Source organism: Pollachius pollachius (assembly GCF_949987615.1).
Source record: "Pollachius pollachius genome assembly, chromosome: 6".
In the NCBI taxonomy this organism is placed as follows: Eukaryota; Metazoa; Chordata; class Actinopteri; order Gadiformes; family Gadidae; genus Pollachius; species Pollachius pollachius.
This window is the reverse complement of record NC_136939.1, coordinates 3,169,404-3,190,810: the sequence shown is the minus strand read 5'-3', so window position 1 is coordinate 3,190,810 and position 21,407 is coordinate 3,169,404. Positions and strand designations below refer to the sequence as shown.

General features: G+C 49.9%; 1 protein-coding gene across 1 annotated transcript in view; it reads left to right on the top strand.

Moving 5' to 3' along the window:
* Positions 1-630: 630 nt before the first annotated feature.
* Positions 631-21,407, top strand: part of gria3a (glutamate receptor, ionotropic, AMPA 3a) — a 64,786-nt gene continuing 44,009 nt past the window's right edge. The window contains exons 1-3 of the mRNA XM_079738220.1: positions 631-766; positions 1,205-1,363; positions 13,475-13,714. Coding sequence (XP_079594346.1) covers positions 673-766; positions 1,205-1,363; positions 13,475-13,714 — 493 coding nt within the window. The 5' untranslated portion in view covers positions 631-672. The remainder of the gene's footprint in view (positions 767-1,204; positions 1,364-13,474; positions 13,715-21,407) is intronic.

Here is a 21,407-nt window from a genome sequence, read left to right as displayed (position 1 = left end):
CAGCCTAAGGGGCCCCCCTCAGGAACATTCACCGCAATGACCCCAATGTGGACTTAAATTAAGGCTGTTGGTCACACAGGCACACACCCACAGCGACCAGTTATTGATCAATTAAAAATGGGACAGCGTGCCTCAGGATCGCACACACACACACACACACGCACGCGCGCGCGCACACACACACACACACACACACACACACACACACACACACACACGAGCAGGAGCAGGAGTAATCAGATGTCCTGATGGCTAGAGTAGGATACTATTGGACCAGACGAGCGGCGGCGTGTGTTTGGGAGCGCGCCGCGCCGTCCCGCGACTCCGCAGTGACGTCGGGACGGGAGGCTGCACTTGTAATTCACATCAGATCAAGTTTGATAAACGCAGCCCTCTGCCCCAATTGGACGGCCCGGTCCACAATAACCGCTCCTCTACCACCATCTTTACACAAGTGTGTGTCTGTGTGTAGTGTGTATCTGCGGCGTGTGCAGCGCAGTGTGTGTGTGTGTGTATGTGTGTGTGTGAAGTGTGTACCGCGGTGCGGTAGCTGTTTGGCACATCGACAGCCGCGACCACCACCACATCTGGTCGCCTCCTTGCGCATCAGATCGTGTTCTCCATGGTCCTCTCACGGGCGGTTCGGTGAGGAGTTGATTCGAGCCGAGGGGGATGAAGATGCTGACCCGCGTCCGGGCGGCGGTGCTGCTCTGCTTGTGTTTCTGGGACGAAGCTCTCGCCGGATTCCCCAATCAAATCAACATCGGTAAGTTTCATTCCTGACTCCCGACTGCTGCATTTTTTTTTTGGTGCCTTTATTTGACATTTTTTTTCCCACAAGTGTCCGCCGGCATTTCTATATCTAAACATATGTCTTAATATTCCCTCGCCAACTTCACTTGTGGATGTGAAGTAGGCTGGAAGGACGGTGCGGTATTATGAACGTTCATGTCAGGTCCGCCGGGTTCATGGGGGACGACTTGTTCGGTCGAGTAGAGGAAGACTCCTTCGGTCCTTCGGTCTGATTCGCTTATCATTGCATTCATTCCTCATTGTGTTGCATTGCTTTACGGCGAGCGAATGGACGCAGGTATTTCTGACCTTACGCCAACGCTAAAGCCAAATCCGCGGTGACATGTCGCTGCCACCCCGCCACCCAACAACTAGTTGAAGCCCTAACGGAGCGGTTTCCTCCCCGGCGCAGGCGGGCTGTTTCTGCGCGCCACGGTCCAGGAGCACAGCGCGTTCCGCTTCTCCGTGCAGCTGTACAACACCAACCAGAACGCCACGGAGAAGCCCTTCCACCTCAACTACAACGTGGACAACCTCGAGTCCTCCAACAGCTTCTCCGTCACGCACGCATGTGAGTCCAAATAACGCTAAGCACGCTTTCTTTTGGATGACATGATTGATTGATTGATTGACTGACGCGCGCGCAAACACGCGCGCGCGCACACACACACACACACACACGCACACACACACACACACACACACACACACACACATACACACAAGCAGGTTTGGGTTATACCGACAATAGAGACAGGTCATTAAGGGGCAGGAAGGGGTTAGGCATCTTGCTCTAGGATGCCTACAGGTGGACTGAGGTCATTGGGGATTGAACCCAGAACCTTTGGGCTGGGAGTACGTCACAGAGACACCTGAGAGATCTGTGGTTGGTCTCTGGTCTCCATTACAGGGAAAGCAATCGGAAATGTTCAGACTGTCATATGGACACCTGTCTGCCTGTCCGCCCGTCCGCCTCTCTGCCTGCCTGTCTGTCGGCCTTTCTGTCTGTCCACCTGTCTTCTTCTCACCCTGCCTGTCTTTCAGATAGACACATGTCTGCCTGTCTGCCTCTCGTGCCTGTCTGTCCGCCTGTGTGCGTGTCTGCCTCTCTGTCGGTCTGTCAGAGGGACTGGTCTCTGAGGAACCTGTGGTTCTGGCACGGGCCGACTGGGTGGTCCTGTTGAATACCAATCCTCCTCCTCTCCTCCTCCTCCTCCTCCTCCTCCTCCTCTCCTCCTCTCCTCCTCCTGGGAGCGGCTGCGTCAGCCCCCCGTGCCGGGAAGCACCGTGGGTTAGGGGCTCGGCGTGGCCTGATGAATCTCCTTAATGTTTCACCTGGGGACTGGAGAGTGGAGGGCCATCTGTCGGCTGTTAAGATGACACTCACAGCCTTTTACAAGCTTTTATGCTCTCACGCGTCTTAACAGGAAGATCTGACCCGATCTCGTCCTCAGGTGAACCCCGTAGACCCAGCAGGTGGAACTAGACCCAGTTCCAGAACCAGATTTAGGCCGCGGACCGATTTTATTTGGCCCGCGCCTTACCCACTGTATATATTATTGTTTTCCGCCATCAGCGCTCGGAATCTGCGCTCGCTCTCATTGAATATTATTTATTGTGTGCACTTCCATTCCTGACCCTAGAATAACATTGTGATACATTGATGGTAGGGTGGCGCTGTTGAGCTCCTATCCTGTTCAGCCGCCTCCCACATATTTGACTAAATATGCTGAAAATTTTAAACTTTGGCCCACGAGCCTCCCCAGGATTATATTTTGGCCCTCCACTGGGAAGAATTTGGGCCCCCCTGACCTAGACTGAGTCTTACAGCGTGGCCCTAGAACCAGTTCTAGACCGCGGGGGTTGACTCAGAGTCTAGGTCGACGTCCGTTAGTCTAGAGCTGGGACTAGGTCCTAAGACCTAGGTCAAGGGGGTCTCTTACCTGTAGGACTCTGTTGTCCCCAGTCGGTGGTTACCGCGACAGCGAGGTCCTACGGTCAGCCCTGCCGCTCCTGGGTCATGTGACGTCTTCTTAGAGGACCGCCTCGTTCAGCTCCCGGCCGCAGCAGAGTGTTGTTGGGCTGTTACACAACACCACCCACCTGACAACGCGGTGATACGCTGTAGTAACGACATGTTCCCGCTGGAACTACAGTACAGTACCGCATACTGCCGTGGTACTAAAGTGCAGTGCTGCATATGACTGTGGTATTACGATACAGTACCTCATACTACTGTGGTGCCACAATAACAAGTACTGCGTCCTGCATACTTCCCGACACCGTGGTACCGCAATGGAATACCACTCTGTAATGCAGTAGTACTAGAAAACACTACAATACAGCATCGCCTCATATGGCATATATATATGCCCCCCCCCCCCCTGACATCTGCCAGCTTACTGGTGACCATGGGTCAACCATGCTGAACCAGGCCAGGCTGGCTGGCTCAGCACATCAAGGGGGAGTGCCTGATAGGAATCGATCGCTATTGGCAGATCAATCAATGAGCAGCCGGAAGGGCTGAGAGCACGGCCGTGTCCTACATCCCATTCATCTGCTCCTCTTTATCCTGCGCTTTGTCCTCCTCTCCTCACCTCCTCCTCTTATTTTTCCTCCTCTTTTTTCTCTTCCTCCCTTCCTCCTAATCCCCCTTACCTCCTACAATTCATACAATTCTCCCCTTTCTCCCCACCATTGCTTCTCCTCCTCTCTTGACTGCTTCTCTCTCTTCCCCTCCTCTCCTCTCCTCTCTCTCCCTCTCCCTCTTCTCCCCTCTCTTCCCCTCTTCCCCCTCTCCTCTCTCTACCCCTCTTCTCTCTCTCTCCTTCCCTTCTCCTCTCTCTCCCCCTCTTTTCTCTCTCATCCCTCCTCCTCTCCTCTTTCTCCCCTCCCCTCTCTCCTCTCTCTCCCCTCCCCTCTCTCCCCCAACAGGGAGTGATGTTCTTTATAAATCCCGTGCCCAGTCAGTGTGCAGCCCAGAGCAGAGCTCTGAGAGCTTCAGCACTGTGGAGGGTGGACGGTCTAAATGAAACTAGCTGAGGCTATGTATAGCAGCTGTGTTGTCCTAACCTCCACTGCAGATCGATGGTGACCGTTCACCTAGTGGGATTGTTGATTGGATTCTGAGGGGGTCGCTATCGTTCCTGTAGCCCCGCTGTAGTCGTAGAGTAGCTACTGTAGTTCTGTGTGTATGTATATTGCTACTATTGTGCTACAGTAGGACTAATGCTACTATAGTCCTACAGTAGGACTGATGCCACTATAGTCCTACAGTAGGACTGATGCTCCTATGGTTCTACAGTAGGACTGATGCTACTATGGTCCTACAGTAGGAACGGTGCTACCGTAGTCTTACGGTAGGACTTAGCCTACTGTAGCCCTAACGTAGGACTGGTACTATTATAGCCCTACAGTAGGACTGATGCAACTACAGTCCTACGGTAGGACTATAGTAGCATCAGTCCTACCGCAGGACTGGTACCACTAAAGCCCTACATTAGGACTAATGCTACTATAGTGCTTCAGTAGGACTGATGATACTATAGTCCTACTTTAGGACTAATGCTACTATACTGCTACAGTAGGACTGATGATACTATAGTCCTACAGTAGGACTAATGCTACTATAGTGCTACAGTAGGACTGATGATACTATAGTCCTACTTTAGGACTAATGCTACTATAGTATTACAGTAGGGCTGATGATACTATAGTCCTACTTTAGGACTAATGCTACTATAGTGCTTCAGTAGGACTGGTTCTACTATAGCCCTGCGGTAGGACTGAAGCTAACACAGTCCTGCGGTAGGTCTGTGTGGCTGCTTGCCTCAGCCATGGAGGGGTTGAGTTCATCCATGCAGAAGTAGAGATGGCTGATCCATGAAGGGCTGGAGGTCAAAGACACAGTCCACTGACCCCACGGAGATGGAGAGGACATGTCCTCTGCACTGAAGTAGTGAGGGAAAGTACTCAGTACTCAAGTAGTGAGAAAAAGTATTCTAGTTCTTTGCCCGGGAATATGTTCATACTCTGTGGTGATTTAAAAAGCAGCTTGTGCTGAAATATATGTTTTGTGATGATATATAAAATATCCTGTTATATAATATTGGATACACGAGCATTTGAGTCATAACTGGGTCTCTTAGCTTTTCACATTAGTAAAAGTATTTCACAGCCTTCCTGACACAATACTTAAACCTTTAGGAAAATTGGAAAAAGAATATGGGTCAACCTTCCAGTCCTCGACTTATTGGCATCATCCACGCTGCTGGGGTATGGGTGTTCTGGTTAGAGTTAGGAGTTCTAGTTAGAGTAGGGTTAGAGTTAGGAGTTCTAGTTAGGGTACGGTTAGAGTTAGGGTAGGGTTAGAGTTAGGAGTTCTAGTTAGAGTAGGGTTAGAGTTAGGGTAGGGTTAGAGTTAGGATTTCTAGTTAGGGTAGGGTTAGAGTTAGGAGTTCTAGTTAGGGTAGGGTTAGAGTTAAGAATTCTAGTTAGAGTATGACAACGACGCAACGGTTAAGTCATCAACTACGAGACGTGTTCAGAGTGTGGGGTCACGTGATCAGGGTGCGGGGTCACATGATCAGGGTGTGAGGTCACGTGATCAGGGTGTGGGGTCACGTGATCAGGGTGTGAGGTCACATGATCAGGGTGTGAGGTCATAGGTCAAATGATCAGGGTGTGAGGTCACAGGTTGGTCAGGGTGGTTTCCGGGGCTACCGGACCCTGACGTACAGTGAAACTCTTCCTCGCGGTATCCTCGTCTTCCTCAGTAGCAAACACTGTGTTGATGTTGTGAGCCAGCCTCATACAGTATATAGCCATATAAACAAACATATATCCCTGTTAGAACATAAATCCAGGAATATCCATACATGTTCAGTCAACATGTATCGACTGTTTGACAGCAGAAGGAGGGGAGACAGAGCTGCTGTCCACAAACCCCTCCGTGTACATCTGCTGCCTGTAGTGTTCAAGTATTCAACGCGCTCAGGAACAACCTTGAGTCCATCACGAGCTGACACGCGCCTCCGTCACATGACCCGGGGGACGTGACATCAGAGCGTTATTATTATATCAGGATTATACATGACACATCAAACAGGAAGGCGTCCGGGGCGCGGCTCCTCACGTGTGTCAACATGGATTCAAAAGATGGCAGTGAAGGGAGAGGGCAGACCCCGCCCACCTTAAAGAACACGCTAAGCACGTCAGACTACCTTAAAGAACACGCTAAGCACGTCAGACTACCTTGAAGAACACGCTAAGCACGTCAGACTACTTTGAAGAACACGCTAAGCACGTCAGACTACCTTACAGAACACGCTAAGCATGTCAGACTACCTTACAGAACACGCTAAGCACGTCAGACTACCTTAGAGAACACGCTAAGCACGTCAGACTACCTTAGAGAACACGCTAAGCACGTCAGACTATCTTGAAGAACACGCTAAGCACGTCAGACTACCTTAAAGAACACGCTAAGCACGTCAGACTACCTTACAGAACACGCTAAGCACGTCAGACTACCTTACAGAACACGCTAAACACGTCAGACTACCTTAAAGAACACGCTTAGCACGTCAGACTACCTTAGAGAACACGCTAAGCACGTCAGACTACCTTGAAGAACACGCTAAGCACGTCAGACTACCTTAAAGAACACGCTAAGCACGTCAGACTACCTTACAGAACACGCTAAGCATGTCAGACTACCTTACAGAACACGCTTAGCACGTCAGACTACCTTAGAGAACACGCTAAGCACGTCAGACTACCTTACAGAACACGCTAAGCCTGTCAGACTACCTTACAGAACACGCTAAGCACGTCAGACTACCTTAGAGAACACGCTAAGCACGTCAGACTACTTTGAAGAACACGCTAAGCACGTCAGACTACCTTACAGAACACGCTAAGCACGTCAGACTACCTTACAGAACACGCTAAGCACGTCAGACTACCTTGAGAACACGCTAAGCACGTCAAACTACCTTAGAGAACACGCTAAGCACGTCAGACTACCTTGAAGAACACGCTAAGCACGTCAGACTACCTTAAAGAACACGCTAAGCACGTCAGACTACCTTACAGAACACGCTAAGCATGTCAGACTACCTTACAGAACACGCTTAGCACGTCAGACTACCTTAGAGAACACGCTAAGCACGTCAGACTACCTTACAGAACACGCTAAGCATGTCAGACTACCTTACAGAACACGCTAAGCACGTCAGACTACCTTAGAGAACACGCTAAGCACGTCAGACTACTTTGAAGAACACGCTAAGCACGTCAGACTACCTTACAGAACACGCTAAGCACGTCAGACTACCTTGAGAACACGCTAAGCACGTCAAACTACCTTAGAGAACACGCTAAGCACGTCAGACTACCTTGAAGAACACGCTAAGCACGTCAGACTACCTTAGAGAACACACTAAGCACATGTAGGCAGCGCACCTGGTGGGGAACACAGGTTAGAGTCCCGGCTGTGTTCCAACACCGCACGTCACCGGCTCTTCTCCTCTCGCTCTCTTCTTCCTCTCTCTTTTCCAACCTCTCTCTCTCTTCTTCCTCTCTCTCTTCTTCCCCTCTCTCTTCTTCCTCTCTCTTTTCCAGCCCCACCCCTCTCTCTCTCTCTCTCTGTCTCTCTCTGTGTGTGAGTCTCTCTCTCTCTCTCTTCCCTCCTCCACCCTTTCTTCTCTCCTTCACCCTCTCTCTCTCTCTCTCTCCTCCACCCTCTCTCCCTTCTCCACCCTCTCAGAGAGACCCAGGGAATATGTCTTCCTCACCCAGGAGACGGGTCTTGTGTGTGGGGGGGACGAGGGCCTCGTGAGCGTCTGCCGTCCTGTCGCTTTGGTTGACCTCCCCAGCGTGACGAGCACCCCCTCTCGCCGTCGTCACGGCGATGTCTCCGGTCGCCTTGACGAACAGAGAGCTGTGAACACACACACAAGTCCTTTCACATTAAGAGTCTGAAATGATCTCCTAATATTATGGGACATCTCTGTTTGGACAAGAACTTTTTTTTTTTAAAGAGCAAAATAAATATACCATTAATCATAAACGTAATTAATATTCACAGTCTTAAAATGATCTTTTGCAATAGTTCCGGATTCACTATTAAATATCTTCCCCTGGAACTTTGTATGCAATTCAATTGAGGGGATTTGTTAAGGCTGGGATTAAGATTATTTGCAGAGATAATAATTCTACAGTCCTGCTGGAAGGTCAGGGCGGACCAGACAGGTGGAACCACCAAGAGGGGTTCTGTCTGCTGCGTCTGACCCCGGCTAACTGAGGGTCTGATCGGTGGAGGGATGTGTTCCATCATGGTCAGTGGGGGCCAGAAGTTTGAACAGTTGTGAGCTGTGTGAGACTTGGTGGTGAGTCGGGGTGAGTTGTGGTTAGCCTCGGTGGGGAGTTAGTAGTTAGTGGTGTTGGTCAGTGGTGGTTAGTGTTGCCGAGTTGTGATGAGTGCTGGTTAGGTGTGCTGAGTGATGGTTGTAGTTAGTGGTGGTGTGGTAGAGGTTAGTTGTGCTGAGTAAGGTTTAGTGGTGGTGAGGGGTGGTGGGTGCTGGTTAGTTGTGCAGAGTTGTGGATCGTTGTAACTCATGGTGCTGAGTGCTGGTTAGTGGTGGTTAGTGGTGCTGAGTGGTGGTTAGTTCTGCTGAGCTGTGGTTAGTTCTGCTGAGTAGTGGATAGTGGTGGTTAGTGGTGGATAGTGGTGGTTTGTGGTGGCTAGTGGTGGATAGTGGTGGTTTGTGGTGGTTAGTGGTGGATAGTGGTGGTTTGTGGTGGCTAGTGGTGGATAGTGGTGGTTTGTGGTGGTTTGTGGTGGTTTGTGGTGGTTAGTGGTGGTTAGTGGTGGTTAGTGGTGGTTTGTGGTGGTTTGTGGTGGTTAGTGGTGGTTTGTGGTGGTTTGTGGTGGTTTGTGGTGGTTAGTGGTGGTTTGTGGTGGATAGTGGTGGTTAGTGGTGCTGAGCTGTGGTTTGTTGTGGTGCTGAGTGGTGGTTTGTTGTGGTGAGTGGCCGCCCGTCCATGGGGGCTAGGAGGAGGGTGTCATGCCTGCGCTGTCTCCCAGCGTGTTGTAGAGACGTCAGCGGGTTAGCAGATGATAATGGAGCCTGACAGCCAGGCATGAAGCTGCAGTGACGCTGCGACAAAGGGCTGACAACACACTTACAACCAGGATACAACACACTTACAACCAGGATACAACACACTTACAACCAGGATACAACACACTTACAACAAGGATACACCACAGCAACAACCAGGATACAACACACTTACAACAAGGATACAACACACTTACAACCAGGATACACCACAGCAACAGCCAGAATACAACACACTTACAATTAGGATACAACACACTTACAACCAGGATACAACACACTTACAACCAGGATACAACACACTTACAACCAGGATACAACACACTTACTCACACTTACAACACACTTAGGATACACCACAGCCACAACCAGGATAAAACAGGATCTGAAACCAGCTTAACCCGGATGTTCCCACTCTGAGAAGATGGAAGAGTTGATTCCTTTGCTCTATGAAGAGCTCTGTGTGTGTTGGGGTTTCTGTGTAAAGTGTGTGTGTCTCTATGTTTAGCGCATGTTCCTACATTGTGTCTCTATACAAAGTGTGTGTTGGATGTTTAGCGGTTCTATTGAACATTGAAATGTCAAAGTGTTACATTTCCATTGCCTCAGGCCCTAAGAGAGAGAGAGAGAGAGAGAGAGAGAGAGAGAACAACACCATCCATGTAAAGTAGAGGCAACACACAATCATCCATGCATGCAGGGACCTCCCCCCAGCCTGAAGTGCCTCTAACAGAGGCCGTAGTCCAGATGAGGGGACAGAGCAGTGGATCATGTGATGTCCGGATAGACCCCTGTCCCTACCTCAGGGTTTAGCCTGGGGGGGGGGATCAACTCAGCATCACGCCCCACCGAGGGAATCGAGTGTTAGACAGTGGGAGCTGAGTCACTGCTGCTAATACTGGGAGACCATTGTGTCATTAAAATCCAAAGGGTTTCATTACAAGAGTGGTTTTGTGAACATTGTGTACTTTGAAACACTTCAACGTACACAATGTAAACATCTAACCGATTTAGCGCATGCCATTAGTGTGGTTAAATATATTCACAGACTCTTCCAATGACTAATTAGTATTTTTAGAATCTATTTATTTAATGGTACTAATCTGTCTCGTTTATTTTGTTGCTGAATCACAGTTTCTGAAACGAAAAGTTTTGAAAAGGGCTATACAAAGAAAATCCAATGAGTATTCCCTGTTGGATCATTTACCACACACTTATATCAAAGCTTCTTACATTGAGTTCAGATCCATGTCATTGAGGATCAGCTAGGGGTTAGACAGTACAGAGACGGGTCATTAAGGAGCAGGTAGGGGTTAGACAGTACAGAGACAGGTCATCAAGGAGTAGGTAGGGGTTAGACAGTACAGAGACAGGTCATTGAGGAGCAGGTAGGGGTTAGACAGTACAGAGACAGGTCATTAAGGAGCAGGTAGGGGTTAGACAGTACAGAGACGGGTCATTAAGAAGCAGGTAGGGGTTAGACAGTACAGAGACAGGTCATTAAGGAGCAGGTAAGGGTTTGACAGTACAGAGACAGGTGATGTACAGGTAGGTTCTGAGCCAGAGGTAGGAGTGGACATCAGGCTTGATTCAGCCTCCCGCCATACCTGCTGTTACCCAGTTCAGTGAGGCTGGACACCTAGGGTTTGACTTCTGAGTTCACTTTTTATAGACAAAAACAGTTTTTGGCCTTGAGGCCGAGATTACCATACAGGCAGATTAGAGAAAATGTTAATACGGAGTCAATAGGATATTCATGAGGGCCTTATCAGCATGGAGCTTCGACCGTTACGCTGGCAGAACAATCGTTGCTGCTCTACCTGTGCTCTGTGTCTGAGTTACAACTAGGTCCTAGGTGACTAGGGTGTTAGGATAAGGTGCTAGTATCTAGATGACTAGGGTGTGAATCTAGGGGACTAGGGTGTTAGGATAAGGGGCTAGTACCTAGGGGACTAGGGTGTGTGGATAAGGAGCTAGGACCTAGCTGACTTGGGTTCGTGGATAAGGAGCTAGGACCTAGCTGACTAGGGTTTGTGGATAAGGAGCTAGGACCTAGCTGACTAGGGTTTGTGGATAAGGAGCTAGGACCTAGCTGACTTGGGTTCGTGGATAAGGTGCTAGGACCTAGCTGACTAGGGTTTGTGGATAAGGAGCTAGGACCTAGTTGACTAGGGTTCGTGGATAAGGTGCTAGGACCTAGCTGACTTGGGTACGTGGATAAGGAGCTAGGACCTAGCTGACTAGGGTTTGTGGATAAGGTGCTAGGACCTAGCTGACTAGGGTTTGTGGATAAGGAGCTAGGACCTAGCTGACTTGGGTTCGTGGATAAGGTGCTAGGACCTAGGTGACTAGGGTATGTGTGTGGGATAAGGTGCCAGTACCTAGGAGATAAGTGTTTGGATAAGGGCCTGGCGCCTAGGTGACTAGTGTTGGTAAGCTGGTAGTACCTAGGTGACTAGGGTGCGTGGATAAGCAAGGACTAGGCCAACAGGACCGGGGGACAGAGAGACGCTCTCTCTCTCGTTAGGATTCACAGCGGGGGGGGGGGCCCAGCCCCCAGGGTCACCCCGGCTGGCTCGGAATACGCCAAGGCTGAGACTCCTGCAGACTGCTGCGTACATACGGAGGAGCCTGAGAGGGGGGGGGAGGGAGGGAGGGAGGGAGGAGGGAGGGGGAGGAGAGAGAGACAGAGATTCTTATGCAACCTGTTACCGCGTGTGCTTGCGCTACAAAGGCTGGTGCGATGAGCGTGAGGGAGAAGGAGCAGCGGAGATGATCAGGAGAAGGTGGAGGAGCACCTCTCTGTTGTGATCCCGGTGTCTCAGCAGCGACTCGCTGCGCGGTGCTGCTTAGTATTCCGGTTGATTCCGCGGGGCGATGGAGGGGAAACGTTCTATAGAGTCTCTCTCCTCCCCGGCAGTAAAGTAAATGAAGCCTATCGCCGCGGCGACCGCATCCAGACGCATTCCCCTTTTCCCAGAGTTCCCCCTGCCTGCTCAGGCCCGGGCCTGTCATGTCATTAGTCCCAGAGGAGAGGGTAACCTTGGGAACCAAATTCCAGGCGGACAATCTCGGGACGGGTGGTTGTGTCGGTACCGTCAGGACGGGTCCGTTCTGTCGGTTCTCCTGCCGGAATGCTGACCGGGCATCGGGGGCTGTGAGGATGTGATGCGTCCGCCATGTCTCATAACGTGGCGTCTTGCTAGCGCCTCTACCCAGCCTAGCGTTAAATCATTTGTTCTGGCGTGCTCCTCTCGGGGCAAGAGTGGGGGGGGGGGGGGGGGGGGGGGCCTATAGGAGGTTTTTTAGAGATACAAATTAAACCCAGAGAGTGACATAAAAATGTGAGGCTCTGGTTTGCTCCACTGGCTATAATTTAATTATATCATAGCCTAGCTAGCAGGGAAAGGAGCAGCAGAGTTTTAGCCGCTTCGACGGACACGTGAATGACGTAAACCTGACATTTGCAAGACATGAGGGTGAATAAACACTGATAAACACCAGCCTTTACTCTAAAACACTTATAGCACGCCATGAATATATTTATACAGCATACATGCTGGACACTTTGCATTCCATTAAACGTGTGTACAGAATACTAGTTGGAGCGCTGAGGGTCGGGGAGAGCCGCTGGATGAATCTTTTATGTCCCAGCTCAGCCTGGAATCCATTGGCCGGCTGCTCAGGCTCTGGGCCAGCATTACCCCCACCTGATTGGTCCAGCATTATCTCCACCTGATTGGTCCAGCTGGTCCAGCATTACCTCCACCTGATTGGTCCAGTATTATCTCCCCCTGGTTGGTCCGGCTGGTCTAAACATTATCTCCCCCTAATTGGTCCAGCTGGTCTAAACATGATCTCCACCTGATTGGTCCATCATTATCTCCCCCTGATTGGTCCAGCAGGTCCAGCATTACCTCCACCTGATTGGTCCAGTATTATCTCCCCCTGGTTGGTCCGGCTGGTCTAAACATTATCTCCCCCTGATTGGTCCAGCTGGTCGAAACATTATCTCCCCCTGATTGGTCCAGCTGGTCTAAACATGATCTCCACCTGATTGGTCCATCATTATCTCCCCCTGATTGGTCCAGCAGGTCTGCTGCGTAACAGATAATAATGCATGTTTTTTCTTTTTATTATTCTACATTAACCATATCTGGGCTATATTTAGCCTTTGCTGCTACATTTAGCTGTTAGATATTCACACATTATACATTTAGCAAATTAGTTTTGTGTTAAACAGTTATCTATATCTGTGTCTAAATGTGTAGCTGAGGCGCCACAAATAGCTCCGTCTACGAGCTTAGCCGTTATGTAGCTAAAGGCTACTTGGTTGCAGGCGTTACCGCTGGGTTTAGCTGCATCTGTAGCTGTAGCTGTTAGCGGCACTTTGAGGATGAGCTACTCACCTCAGGGAGTTCTGAGGACCCGGGTGGGGCCACGGCGTGTCGGTAGCGTGCCGTTGGCGTGTCGTTAGCGTGTCGTTAGCATGTCGTTAGCACGTCGTTATCATGTCGTTAGATGTCTCTAACCTCTCCGTCTCCCGCCTCTCCCAGTCTGCTCCCAGTTCTCGCGGGGCGTGTACGCCATCTTCGGTTTCTACGACAGGAAGTCGATGAACACGCTGACGTCGTTCTGCGGCGCGCTGCATACGTCCTTCATCACGCCCAGCTTCCCCACCGACGCCGACGTGCAGTTCGTCATCCAGATGAGGCCCGGGCTGCGGGGGGCCGTGCTCAGCCTGCTGGCCCACTACAAGTGGGAGAAGTTCGTCTACCTCTACGACACCGACAGAGGTACGCACACACACACACACACACACGACAAACGCACACCTGTACGACACCGACAGGGGTACACACACACACACACAAACGACAGAGGTACGCACACACACACACACAAACGACAGAGGTACGCACACACACACACACACACAAGACAAACGCACACCTGTACGACACCGACAGGGGTACACACACACACCGACAGAGGAACAAACTAACACACATACACAAACCGACAGAGGTGCACAGACACACGCACACCTGTACGACACCGACAGAGGTACGTACGCACACACACACACACACACACATATGACACTGACCGAGCTACACACACACACACTCACACACACAATGCTAGGCTATGCTATCATGTCATTGTGCTCCTCTAATCCGGCTCTGAGGGGCTAATAGGGAGCGATGCTGCCTGAGCTCACGGAGCTCAGCTCTGAGGAGTAGCTCCTTCTGCTGGAGGAGGAGATCCAGGAGGTGGACCATGAGGGCAGTGGGCAGAGGGAGTAGCAAGGAGAGAGGAGTGGGGAGGAGAGGAAAGAGGGGAGGAGGAGATAGGAGAGAGAGGAGGAGAGGAGGGGAAAAGGAGCGAGAAGGAAAAAGGAGTGAGGAGAGAAGGGGGTCGGGGGGGTAAGGAGTGAGGGGAGGGGAGGAAGAGGAGTGAGGCGGGGGAGACCCCCTTCTGTCCGTCTCCATGGTGGACATCACACAGATCTGTCCGGGTCCAAACCTCCGGGGAGCGTCTGCCCACGTTAGATCAATGTTATCCTACGTTAAATATCAGACATCACGTCGTCTAAATGCTCTGTCACAAACAGCGGCCGCTCCTTATTTACTTATGTAATAACATTTCTCCATGCTATCCCGATCTATTTGTAATAGTTAGTTTCTCAGCTCCTCTTTCAGGAACCCAGTCCGGCCCCCTCAGAAGTATTTTTAAACCATCGACCATTTCTAGGACAGTGTCTCTTTTTTCATCTCGACTGGCTCACTTTCATAAATATAATGAAATAATAAATGCATATATATCTTCCCATAATTAGTGTTGTATCTGCGCTTTCGGAGGCCGTTTCATCGTGCGGTCCACCGCTCGGCTTCAGAGAGCTCAGCCGGCACATCTCCTGGAGTTTGAACAGTGCTTTGTTTCAGGCCCTCTGTCTGAGGAGGCCGGCGCTGGAGATAAGGCCGGGCTTAAGATAAGGCTCCTGGCTCCGCTGCTCTTGTTAAAGGGAGGCTGGAAGGAGGTGGTGTTTGATCAGCGGTGTCGTGACCTCATTAAAGCGGGCTGGGCGTCGGGCTGAAGCCTCGCGAGAGGCCGGACCACGGGAGGTTCAGGGGGAGGTGGTCTGTTCCTTTAAGACTTACTGTATTAAGACAGTGTAAAAATAAATACTAGGGCTGGGCTTACCTGATAATACGACTTGTGCTGTGTTCACCTGATAATACAGACACATAATACAGTGTTTACCTTATAATACACACACAGTACTGTGTTTACCTGATAATACTACACAGTACTGTGTTTACCTCCAGCCCTACAAAGCTCCTCTGGCCTCCATCTCCTCTCCTCTCCTCCTGTCTCTATCTCCTCCTGTCTCTATCCCCCTCTCCTCCTCCCTCTAGCTCCTCTCCTCTCTCCTCCTGTCTCTATCCCCCTCTCCTCCTCCCTCTAGCTCCTCTCTCCTCCTCTCCTCCTCCCTCTACCCCCTCTCTCCTCCTGTCTCCATCTCCTCTCCTCCTCCTGTCTCTTTCTCCTCCTCCTGTCTCTATCTCCTCCTCCTGTCTCCATCTCCTCTCCTCCTCCTGTCTCTATCTCCTCTCCTCCTCATGTCTTTATCTCCTCTCCTCCTCCTGTCTCCATCTCCTCTCCTCCTCCTGTCTCTATCTCCTCTCCTCCTCCTGTCTCCATCTCCTCTCCTCCTCCTGTCTCCATCTCCTCTCCTCCTCCTGTCTCTATCTCCTCCTCCTGTCTCCATCTCCTCTCCTCCTCCTGTTTCTATCTCCTTCTCCTCCTCCAGCCTCTATCTCCCCTCTCCTCCTGGTCTCCGTATCTGTAGAGCACGTCCACTGGATGAATAAATGATGAAGACCTCTGGTTGTTCTCGTGTCCGGGTCTGTGGACGGCAGATGATTGATGCAGGAGGACAGGCATTGTCTGTTGCAGAGGAGAGACGTGACTTCTCTCCTGCTAACGGCTCCTGCTTACAGATGTTCAGACATCATGTTCCACCTCACGGAGACAAGTGCTCTCTCCCTGGTGGACTCTATCGATACAATACAGTCCACACAATACGCTATCCACGCAGTACTCGCTCCCTGGTGCACTCTATCCACACGGTAGGCTATTCACACAGTACTCTATCCATACAGTACTCTATCCTTAAGGTACTCTATCCATACACAGTAAACCACACAGAGAGTGAATTCAACACGTACACCAGGACATACTGACCGATCAGTATGTCCAGCGTGTAGGTCTGATCAGAGTGTTGTTCTGGACCAGGTATCTCTCTCTCTCTCTCTCTCTCCCCATCTCCCTCTCTCTCTACCCATCTCCCTCTCTCTCTCTCTCTCTCTCTCTCCCTCTACCCATCTCCCTCTCTCTCTACCCATCTCCCTCTCTCTCTCTCTCCCTCTACCCATCTCCCTCTCTCTCTACCCATCTCTCTCCCTCTACCCATCTCTCTCCCTCTCTCTCCCCATATCTCCCCTCTCTCTTTCCTTCTTTCAGAAAGCAGCTTAAATAAATAACTGCTATCTCTTCCCCGTGGTCAGGATTCAAAGGAGCCGAGAGCAGGAATGTTTGAACTACTTCTTATGCTCTGGTTTTACTGTCGACTGCTAGGTCACTTGATTTACTGTATGTAGTTAATACCTTTCCGGTTTCAAATCACGTTGTAAATTAAAACAGATGTACTACTACTATGAGTATTAACTCAATTCATATTTCAGTACTATGCGTTCCGTACAGCGTTCAGCCCCGTTTGTGTTAGCTAGACAACTCTAAAACGAAGACTTGGAACGGATCCTTATCCGTACTCACACAACACAATGCCGTACAGCCTCCTCTCTCCTTGCTAGGGCCCAGGGTGAGCTGGAGGAAGCATTGGCATTGAGCCGGTAATCAAAGTGAGGGAAGGAGTGATTAACTGTGGAGCGCTAAAGCTCTTCACCCAGCAGGGGCCTGGTGAACACACAGGGGGGAGGGCGGGGGTATCACTGGAAGATACCTCAACCCGACCTGCTCATTAATGAACTCTTAAATTATAATCTGATAATGCATCACGGGAAGTCGCTTTGCATAAGAGCATCTGCTAATTGACTAAATTGTAAATGGGTAGAGAGACAGGAAGAGAGCGAGACAGAGAGGGAGCCGGAGACAGAGAGAGAGAGACAGAGAGAGAGAGAGAGAGAGAGAGAGCGAGAGAGAGAGAGAGCGAGAGAGAGACACACACACACACACAGACAGACAAAGAGACAGAGACAGAGAAACAGACAGATAGAGAGAGAAAATACATGGTTCTCACGCCTCTCTCCAGAGTGGCTAACTGAATTCAGAGACACGGCCTTAGGGAGCAGGTAGGGGTTAGGGGTCATCTTGCTCTAGGAGGCCCACAGTGGACCCTTTGGGCTGGTAGTCTGACCCCGGACCACTGGAGCGTCCCTGGTCCCTCTGGTTCTCTTCAGAAGGTCCCCTGGTACAGACAGAGGGTGCATCCGAATACTAAGTATATACTTTTTCTGTTCAGTGTCTACTACTTGACCGTTAATGTAGTACGTTCTACAGCTATGCGTAGAACGCCTCCGAACGCTTCCAAACACCACCGAAAAGCCAACGGATGTTTGGAGATTACATATTTCCCCTCTGTGCGCCGCACATCAGGTGCCGGCAAAATTAAAGTCACCTGCGATAATTTACCTTAGCTGGAGCCGCTTCTGGTGGTGCTGGGTCAGCCATCTAGATTCTTTTTTTTTATTTTCACCACGGAGTTCTTCTTCTTCGGTTACCAGACTCGAGCTGAATTGTAGGATAGCGTAGTGACCTACCGTTGTATACTGTGGCGGTAGCACGCATTCGGAAACTTTTTGCCTACTATACAATGCGTTCTGAGCATTCGGACGCGTTATATTTGTGACACACTACAAAATGCCTACTATATAGCAGTCAAGTATGAGTATTCTGATGCAGAGCTGGCTTTTTTTAAAGCCAACTCTATTTCAGCACCATGGACAGCTCCCCTCAAAATCACCTTGAAACCTGGATCAATCAATAAGTGTGATGTTCAGACAGATAGGAAATAATTAATGCAATGCTCCAGATATTTTTGCAGCCGAGGTGTGAGCTGATTCACACACATACACACAACACAACACAACACAACACAACACAGAACACTCTGCGCCCTGAACTCACACACAATACACCACACAAAAGACTGTTGGAGACTGTTCAGCGAAGAAAAGAAATAAAACAACGAGGGGAGCGATGTGGACACAACAGTGAGCTACTGAAACTGACCGTTCTTATTTGGTTCACCAACCAGAAATATCAATCAGAATACATCTCTCTCATCTGCCTCCCACAGCCTCCATGTCTCTCCACCTCTCTCTCTCTCGCCGTCTCTCACTCTCTCCCTCTCTCTCTACCTCTCCCTCCTCAGTACCTCTCATTCTCTCTCCCTCCCCTTCTACCTCTCTTTCTCTCACTCCCTCCCTCAGTACCTCTCACTCTCTCCCTCCCTTGTATCTCTCCCTCTCTCCCTCCCTCTTTAGCTTTCTTCCTCCCTCTCTACCTGTCCTCTACCTCTACCCATCTCCCATTCACTCTCTACATCTCACTCTCTCTCCCTCCCTCTCTCTACAACCCTCCAACTCTCTCCCTCCATCTCTCCCACCCACCCTTTCCCTTTCTCTCTCCACCTCTCTCTCTCTCTCTCTCCCTCCCTCTCTCTCCACCTCCCTCCCACCCTCTCTCCCTCCCTCTATGTGCCTGCTTATCTCACCATCGTGTCTGACTTCAGAATGTGAATAATCTGTAAACTTCTCTCTTGGTGAAACAAGACAGCCTGGTATCAGCGGATCAGCTAGACACCCAGACGCTCTCGTTGTGAGATGTTTCGAGATATTTCTGTTGTTCTTTTAGAGAGCTGTACATACTAATATATCACTTATAAATACATTTCATACATGCATATGTTCTACATAATGTCTCAGCTAGCCTCAATGAGACTTCCTGAATAGATAAAGGTAAATACAGATGATGTAATACTAACAAAACCTGAATATGCTCCCGGTCTTTGCCAGTCCACCTTTGAAAAAGAGATGTATAATCTCAATGGGTTTTTCTCCTGGTTAAATAAAGGTTAAATAAATAAATAAATAAAATATGTAGGACATATTAAAATATCCTAAAATGTGTGTGTGTTACAACACTCACCCATCAGGGGTTGGAGAGTGTCTGTGTGTGTGTGTGTGTGTGTGTGTGTGTGTGTGTGTGTGTGTGTGTGTGTGTGTGTGTGTGTGTGTGTGTGTGTGTGTGTGTGCGTGCGTGTGTGTGTGTGTGTGCGCTCTCGGGGTCGCGACCTCATGACAGCGGAGTGACTCAGACTGCTTGCGGAGGGGGGCCTACGAGCACCATAAACAGAAGCAACGCACAAACACACCAAACAAACGAACGTGTGAACCACTGAACACTTGGCGCCGTGGCCCCAGCCCCTCCCCTCCCCCCCCACCTCTCTCCGCCGTAACCACGGTGATAATATGAAGAGTACAACATAGCCCCGCATCCCTCTCTGTATCCGCAGCACACCTACTGCCTACAGCTATCCCTTAATAAACCGGTTGTCCTTAGCAACAGACGGATCACGTAGCAGCGGATGCCTTTAGTATGCCAACTCAGCTGTCCGGGAGGAGGACGAATAAAAAATGATTTCACCAACATTTGAATGCAGACTTCAGCAAAACCCTTCCACTCAACATGTCAGAAGACATCTCGAGCTCCCTTCCTCCCCCCCCCCCCCCCCCCCCCCTCTCCCCCTGTCTCCCTCTTCATTTCCACGGGTGTTAACGTTTTGAAGTAGTTGTTGTGGAATACACCTCTATTTTGTCGTTTAGCAGACCGCTTTTATCAAGAGAGGCTCAGAGCACTCACGGAACACGATCAGAACTCGGAAACTTTGAACTGCCCGGAACATGTGATGATCAGACAGATAGTGTGTGTGTGTGTGTGTGTGTGTGTGTGTGTGTGTGTGTGTGTGTGTGTGTGTGTGTGTGTGCGTGTGTGTGTGTGCGTAGTAGGGCTGTGGTGCCGTAGTGGAGCGTGTCTTTGTCCTTGGGTCTGACCTGCCTGCTGGCGATGGCCTGGACCATCTGCTGACAAAGTCACGGAAACCAGACCTCTGTTCTATGTCCTAGTCTCTAGGTTCTACCAGACCTCTGTTCTATGTCCTAGTTTCTAGGTTCTACCAGACCTCTGTTCTATGTCCTAGTCTCTAGGTTCTACCAGACCTCTGTTCTATGTCCTAGTCTCTAGGTTCTACCAGACCTCTGTTCTATGTCCTAGTCTCTAGGTTCTACCAGACCTCTCTTTTCTATGTCCTAGTCTCTAGGTTCTACCAGACCTCTCTGTTCTATGTCCTAGTCTCTAGGTTCTACCAGACCTCTCTGTTCTATGTCCTAGTCTCTAGGTTCTACCAGACCTCTGTTCTATGTCCTAGTCTCTAGGTTCTACCAGACCTCTCTGTTCTATGTCCCAGTCTCTAGGTTCTACCAGACCTCTGTTCTATGTCCTAGTCTCTAGGTTCTACCAGACCTCTGTTCTATGTCCTAGTCTCTAGGTTCTACCAGACCTCTGTTCTATGTCCTAGTCTCTAGGTTCTACCAGACCTCTTTTCTATGTCCTAGTCTCTAGGATCTACCAGACCTCTGTTCTATGTCCTAGTTTCTAGGTTCTACCAGACCTCTGTTCTATGTCCTAGTCTCTAGGTTCTACCAGACCTCTCTTTTCTATGTCCTAGTCTCTAGGTTCTACCAGACCTCTCTGTTCTATGTCCTAGTCTCTAGGTTCTACCAGACCTCTGTTCTATGTCCTAGTTTCTAGGTTCTACCAGACCTCTGTTCTATGTCCTAGTCTCTAGGTTCTACCAGACCTCTCTTTTCTATGTCCTAGTCTCTAGGTTCTACCAGACCTCTCTGTTCTATGTCCTAGTCTCTAGGTTCTACCAGACCTCTGTTCTATGTCCTAGTCTCTAGGTTTTACCAGACCTCTGTTCTATGTCCTAGTCTCTAGGTTCTACCAGACCTCTCTGTTCTATGTCCTAGTCTCTAGGTTCTACCAGACCTCTGTTCTATGTCCTAGTCTCTTGGTTCTACCAGACCTCTGTTCTATGTCCTAGTCTCTAGGGTCTACCAGACCTCTGTTCTATGTCCTAGTCTCTAGGTTCTACCAGACCTCTGTTCTATGTCCTAGTCTCTAGGTTCTACCAGACCTCTCTGTTCTATGTCCTAGTCTCTAGGTTCTACCAGACCTCTCTGTTCTATGTCCTAGTCTCTAGGTTCTACCAGACCTCTCTGTTCTATGTCCTAGTCTCTAGGTTCTACCAGACCTCTGTTCTATGTCCTAGTCTCTAGGTTCTACCAGACCTCTGTTCTATGTCCTAGTCTCTAGGTTCTACCAGACCTCTCTTTTCTA